General features: G+C 37.7%; 1 protein-coding gene across 1 annotated transcript in view; it reads right to left on the bottom strand.

Annotated features, from left to right (window-relative positions):
- Positions 1–294: 294 nt before the first annotated feature.
- LOC137635213 (solute carrier family 2, facilitated glucose transporter member 1-like) overlaps positions 295–7500 on the bottom strand; it is a 22390-nt gene continuing 15184 nt past the window's right edge. Inside the window, exons 3-8 of the mRNA XM_068367672.1 lie at positions 5644–5795; positions 4402–4642; positions 4042–4213; positions 3720–3907; positions 3149–3568; positions 295–2846 (exon numbers count right to left, since the gene is read on the bottom strand). Of these exons, the coding sequence (XP_068223773.1) occupies positions 2694–2846; positions 3149–3568; positions 3720–3907; positions 4042–4213; positions 4402–4642; positions 5644–5795 (1326 nt within the window). The 3' untranslated portion in view covers positions 295–2693. The remainder of the gene's footprint in view (positions 2847–3148; positions 3569–3719; positions 3908–4041; positions 4214–4401; positions 4643–5643; positions 5796–7500) is intronic.

Genomic DNA, 7500 nt, shown 5'->3' on the forward strand with positions numbered 1-7500 from the left:
CTCTTTCTCTCTGAAAGAAGCTGCTCTTGTGGTTTATGGGCTACTCTGTTTGTCTTTGGAGAAGAACATAAAAACACTCATCTATGTTCGGCTTATTCTATCAGGAGTAAAATCCTCTAAGCCTATCACAGCTCTTGGTATCGGTCATAAGAAGCCATAATTTATTCCATTCCTTCTCCTAGACACCAGTAGCCATCTTTAAACCCTTCACACAACAATCGGCTGCACATTAACTCTACTTAATTTACTTTAAGTAAGCGTTATCTCTAAACCTCAATCGTTGTTGATACCAGAAAGAACTGCACAATTACACTGGAAGTCTTGAAAAAATAAACAAGAATCTAAAAAATGTATATTTGTCTCTATAAAAGGGGGTTGGTGTACTGATAGACTATTCAAATGGGTCAACGGTTAAACGGGGCGTATAGGCCACGAAGGCAAACCTTATCACTTTCTTATGAATTAACTGATTTTACGCAAAGTGATAAGTATCGGGAAGCGCCAATTACAACAACTTTCGAATCACGAACACGTAAAATATTTTGTTAACAGGTTAACGTTATAACAGAGGATATGAAAACGCATTCTTGGTAAGGGGGGTAACTTCCATAAATCTCTTATTTTATCCTATTTATCAATCTCAACTTACAAAAATAACAACGGTTTTTTTCTTTAACTTTTAAATGTTATGACTAGATAAAAGCGGGAATGAATATCTAAGAAATAAAATTAAAATCAACAGACTATATTAGCATCATCTGCTAATTTCCTTTAACCAACCCAGTCCAATCCTTTTCCACCATCTTCATCTGTTCTATACATTACAAAATCCATGAGGAACATAAACAACATAAGTGACAACACATTCCCTTGGAGTACTCCGCTATTCACTGGAAACTCATTTGATAGGATTCCACTGACATTAACTTTGCATTTGCTATGGTCATAAACAGACTTAATCAAATTTACATATTTAAGAGGAACGCCATAATAAAATTCCATAACTAAATATAGAATTGCCAGAGCCACGATGGACTCTTTTCAAAGATGGCGGCGTCTTAGCGTGGACAAAAAAGAGTTCACTTAGAGAGCTCTGTTTCAATCGTCCTTTGAAAGACGATGGACAAAAAAAAAAAAAAAACTAAAAAAACAATTATAATTGAAATACCCTGATTTCCCCTTTTCCATGGTTTGACTTTCCATGGTTAAGAAAATGCGCTATAAAGGGATTTGGCTTTCCATGGTTAAGAATATGCGCTATAAAGGGATTTGGCTTTCCATAATTAAGAAAATGCGCTATAAAGTGAAGCGTTCTTTACAATTCGTGTTTAATTTTCTACTTTCTTTTTTCTCTATCTAAAAAGCGCTGTTTATCATCGCGGAACAACGTTGGTCATTTTAGGGGCTGAAAGATCATAGAAATATGTATCCAAATAATAAATAAAACACTAAGAATGAATAAATGACTGGAAATGATAACCAAAAAAAAATATCTCTTTTGTTAGAACTCGCTTCTAATACTGCCGTAAATGTACTTGCAATTCATGAACCTTTACATTTCATAAAATCTAATATTTAAAGGGGAAATGTCCCCCAAATTCGAAATTTCACGTATCACACAGCATGGAGGAAGGCAGAATCGGTCCCTTTGAAACAAGAAGCTCGTCAGATTCGAACTTCGTTCCTTTTCAGACATTTTTAATATTTTTAGTCCTTTTTACAGTCTATTTTGAAGAGCTAGAGTCCCTTCTGACACATATCCACCTGAACATAACAATAACATATCTATTGACATCACTCTTGCTAAATTGATAACACGAACGAACATTCGAACCTGGTTCAAACAGGCGAAAATCAAACGAATCTGACGAGACTTGATGCGACGAGGTGTCCGAAACTTACCCTCTTGGACCTTTCTGTATGGGGATGTGCAGCCATTCTCCCAGAAGGTGCAGCCCGCCCACTTTGGACAAACTAATCTCGAGTTGCTTTGGCAGAAAAATTTGTCATAATATAAACCTCACGACAAGCTATTACATATAACTCAGACAGGGAATTAGCTTATAATATATAGCACCCTTCGTTTAGACTCATCTGTTGACTTACGCGGATATCATACAGTGAAGTTTCAAACGCCAGACTGCCCTAAGAAAAGACTATAGGACTACGTCTCTATTTTTGTTTATTTCTCTTCTAATTTGACTAATATTTAAATATTACTTTACCGTCAACTATTTAGAGGAATTTTTTGTCTAAACTTAGATAAATTACTATACAGGGGCCTATACCGAAGTGTGAAATATTATACGCCAGCCCTGCCTGTCTTCAAATGCCCACATTTAGTTACAAGACACTCCAGTACATGTAACTAGATTCAAATATAAACAACAATAACTAAATGCAGTTTTGAGTTCAATTTGCCATTCACGCAAAAAGCAAGTCATAGTTCCGATTCTCATCTATAAATCTAATCTAAATGATTAAAATATAAATCAAAGAATGTGCTGCAAAAACTCTAACCGTAGAAAAAGCGCACACAATTTTTTCTTTCCCATCAAATTTAAGGCTTTCGAAATGCTTGTTGCATTGAAGGCAACCCATGAACCTGCTATGGAGATCTCATTTTGTATCAGTAGTATCAATCACTGATATTTTGATAATAGAAATGTTGATTAAAGGACTGCGCGGGGTCTTCAGACGCTGTTTGCGCCATAGGCCGATTGCTTGAAGATAGCCGTGATTTCGTCAATGGTTTTTCCTTTCGTTTCTGGTACTTTCTTCCAGGTGAAGACGATGAAGCCTGCCAAAAGGGCCACAAAGATCAGGAAGACGTATGGGCCTATGAGCTGTTTAGGAGAAAGAGAAGATATGGGTTAATATGTGGGGCAGTGTTTAGTAAAAGAGCAATTTCCTATTAAAGGTTAAGTAGATATTAAAGACAATGTGAAGTTACGCCTAAGCTTATAGTTTGTAAAATTCTCAAATTGCTATAGAATTATAATTGAAAATCACTAAAATGAAAGAATTGAGCTTGAGATCTTATGGACATTAGCCGGCCCCAAAAAATTGACAGGTTTTCTTACTGAGATTGAAACAATCTATTCTCCAATGATTTTGCAAAGAATGGTAAATGAAAAGTAAATCTTACCTCCTGAATAGGCAGGAACCCGAGACCGACCAAGAAGGCAGCGGTCCAATTGACAGCCACAGCGATGGAAGAAGCCATGGGACGGGCGTTCTGGGCGAAGAGCTCAGTGACCAGGAACCAGGGAATGGAACCTGGACCTGTCGCGAACATGACCACAAAGAGGATCACCAGGAAGATGGACAGGTAGCTGACCCAAGGTGCGGTATCCTTGAGCAACAGGCAGATGAAGAGAACGAAAACGTCGACCAGCATACCGAAGAGACCTGCCAGCATGAGGGTTTTGCGACCGAACTTTTCGACCATGACTAGGGAGGCAACGGTCATCAGCACGTTCATGCTGCCCATGGCGATGGTAGCATTCAAGGCAGCCTCGTCGCTCAAACCAGCTGATTTATAGATCTTCGTCGAGAAGAAGATAACCTGGAAAGATCAAGGGCGCGGTTTAACGGAAAGCCATCTCCATGTAACAAGCAGTAGGTCTATTTCCAAGATGTCAGAAACCTCTTTTGAATGATTTTAAGTTTTAATTTTACATTTGCATGAAACAGAAGATAATCTATATTGTACTTACAGCGTTGATTCCAGAAAGTTGTTGAGCCATCATCATCATTAATGAAATGACAAGAGGGATGCGAAGAGTAGGGTTGGACAAAATCTCGCGCAGGGAAACAGATGGGACCAATTTAGCAGCTTCTGCCTCGTTTCTCATCTCACCCATTTCATCTTGCACGTTAGAGGTGTCACGCAACCATGTAAGAGCTGGAGGAAAAAAAAATCTAATTGATTTCTCATACATTTTCCATTGGTTATGATACATAATAACTTTATAAGATTGACAAAATTGAGTTTCATCAATGTTCACTAGTGGATCAATTTCGATCAAGGCGTCTTACCTCGTTGAGCAGCCATGGGCTCGTCCTTCGTGATCAGGAGGAATCTGGGTGACTCTGGGCAGATAGGAAGCGTCACGAGTTGGAAGACGGCGGGCAGGGCGGTCAGAGCCAATAAGACTGGCCAAAGTGTTTCAGTGCCCAAGATAGATTCGAGACCCATGATTTGGGAGAACTGTGGAAAAATGCAAATGATCATTAGGATACACTCACAAAACATGATTACAGCTACACCAATATCAAACGTTCGCTGTAAATGTGTAAACAAAATACCTTTAAAAGAAAATAAATATTTACAACTGTATCTAACAAATGATATGAATTCCATAGAGACCAAACAGCAGAACAACGCGTTATGCTCACCAAGATTGAGATGGTCACCACGAGCTGGTAAACGGTACCGATGGCTCCTCTGAGGTTGGTCGGGGCGATTTCAGAGAGGTACATTGGAGCCAGACCCGCGTTCAGACCATTGTTGATACCAATGACGAACCGAGCAGCTATGATCATTTCGTATGAGGAACCCATTTGGCAGAATCCGAAGAGGATGGCGGCAAGGACGGCGAAGACGTTGTTGACGAGGAGGCCTCCTTTACGTCCGAATCTGAAAGGAAATTGACAATTTTTTTAATGTTTAAGAATTATCATTTCTATTTTACATCTTTTATCTACTGAAAATAATACTGAGGATGGCAGTAATGATAAATTTGAATATATGAGAAGCAGGTAATAGTTGAAAATTAATAATAAAAGAATTAGAGAATTCTAGTAAATTCTTCACAACCACGAGGTATGAAAAAGCTGAGAGAAACAAGGAACTATGGCCAAGCTATTCCCAATTCAGGTTAAGCTTAATTATCTAATGATAAAAAATACGGAAGATGACAGAAACAATAAATTTTGATATATGAGAAGCAAGCAATAGTTAGAATTGAAGAAAACAAATGTAAAAAAACTAGAGATTTGTAATAAGATTCTTCACAAGGGGTACCCTTGGTCAATTCAGGTTAGCTTTAAAGATCTAATGATAAAAATACTGAAGATGGCAATAACAATAAATTTGGATATATGAGAAAAAGGCAATAGTTAAAAATTAATGAAAATAGATGCAAAAAACAAAGAAATTTTGACAGGATTCTTCACAAGGGGTACTCTTGGTCAATTCAGGTTAGGTTGATTGGTCTAAAGCTAGTAAGGCCATTAGAATACATCTAAGGGCCCGGCCAGACCAAGCGCGGCTAGCGGCGAGGTTAGCGGCAAGAGGCTATGGCGGCATTTTGAAACCTTAGGTATCTTATGTAGGTGGCCAGATAGGAGGCGCGGGAAGCCTCGCGCCTCCTATCTGGCCACCTACATAAGATACCTAAGGTTTCAATTTGCCACTAACCTCGCCGAGGTTATGGCGGCAAATTGAAACCTTAGGTATCTTATGTAGGTGGCCAGATAGGAGGCGCAGGAAGCCTCGCGCCTCCTATCTGGCCACCCACATAAGATACCTAAGGTTTCAATTTGCCGCCATAACCTCTTGCCGCTAACCTCGCCGCTAGCCGCGTTTGGTCTGGCCGGGCCCTAAGAGATGACATCACTAGAAATGAATATACTAACCTAGTTGAGAAGATTCCGGTCAAGGCCCCTCCGATCATACCACCGATGCAGTAGATGGACACCATGATGGAGATGATGACAGTCAGAACGCCCTCTGTCAGGTATTCGCCATGACGCTCGTAGTTGGTTTCATTGATCCACTGTCCGATGACCTGCAAAGAAGATTTGGGTGATGGGTATTTCAAAATTGATTCAAGACAATTATAGTAATTTATAGGTCTAGATACCACAACAATCCAAAAGACAATTATGTGTGCTAGGCATTTCAAAATTGATCCAAGACAATTATGGGTCTAGATACCACAAAAATCTAAAAAACAACTATGGGTGCTAAGCATTTCAAAACTGATTCAAGACAATTATAGCCCTAGATACCACATTAATCCATAAGACACTAATGTGTGCTAGGTATTTCAAAATTAATTCAAGACAATTATGGGTCTAGATACCACATTAATCCATATGACAATTATGGGTGCTAGGGTTTTCAAAATTGATTCAAGACAATTATGGGCCTAGATACCACAACAATCCAAAAAACAATTATGTGTGCTAGGTATTTCAAAATTGATTCAAGACAATTATGGGTCTAGATACCACAACAATCTAAAAAACAACTATTGGTGCTAGGTATTTTAAGATTAATTCAAAACAATTATGGGCCTAGATACCACATTAATCCATAAGACAATTATGGGTGCTAGTTATTTCAAAATTAATTCAAGACAATTATGGGCCTAGATAACACATCAATCCATAAGACAACTATGGGTCTATTTACCCCATTAATCCAAAAGAAAATGATGTGTGCTAGTTATTTCAAAATTAATTCAAGACAATTACGGGCCTAGATAACACATCAATCCATAAGACAACTATGGGTCTATTTACCCCATTAATCCAAAAGAAAATGATGTGTGCTAGGTATTTCAAAATTAATTCAAGACAATTATGGGCCTAGATAACACATCAATCCATAAGACAACTATGGGTCTATTTACCCCATTAATCCAAAAGAAAATGATGTGTGCTAGTTATTTCAAAATTAATTCAAGACAATTACGGGCCTAGATAACACATCAATCCATAAGACAACTATGGGTCTATTTACCCCATTAATCCAAAAGAAAATGATGTGTGCTAGTTATTTCAAAATTAATTCAAGACAATTATGGGCCTAGATAACACATCAATCCATAAGACAACTATGGGTCTATTTACCCCATTAATCCAAAAGAAAATGATGTGTGCTAGTTATTTCAAAATTAATTCAAGACAATTATGGGCCTAGATAACACATCAATCCATAAGACAACTATGGGTCTATTTACCCCATTAATCCAAAAGAAAATGATGTGTGCTAGGTATTTCAAAATTAATTCAAGACAATTATGGGCCTAGATAACACATCAATCCATAAGACAACTATGGGTCTATTTACCCCATTAATCCAAAAGAAAATGATGTGTGCTAGTTATTTCAAAATTAATTCAAGACAATTACGGGCCTAGATAACACATCAATCCATAAGACAACTATGGGTCTATTTACCCCATTAATCCAAAAGAAAATGATGTGTGCTAGGTATTTCAAAATTAATTCAAGACAATTATGGGCCTAGATAACACATCAATCCATAAGACAACTATGGGTCTATTTACCCCATTAATCCAAAAGAAAATGATGTGTGCTAGGTATTTCAAAATTAATTCAAGACAATTATGGGCCTAGATAACACATCAATCCATAAGACAACTATGGGTCTATTTACCCCATTAATCCAAAAGAAAATGATGTGTGCTAGGTATTTCAAAATTAATTCAAGACAATTATGGGCCTAGATAGCACATTAATCCT

Source organism: Palaemon carinicauda, unplaced genomic scaffold (genome assembly GCF_036898095.1).
Source record: "Palaemon carinicauda isolate YSFRI2023 unplaced genomic scaffold, ASM3689809v2 scaffold1025, whole genome shotgun sequence".
Classification (NCBI taxonomy): Eukaryota; Metazoa; Arthropoda; class Malacostraca; order Decapoda; family Palaemonidae; genus Palaemon; species Palaemon carinicauda.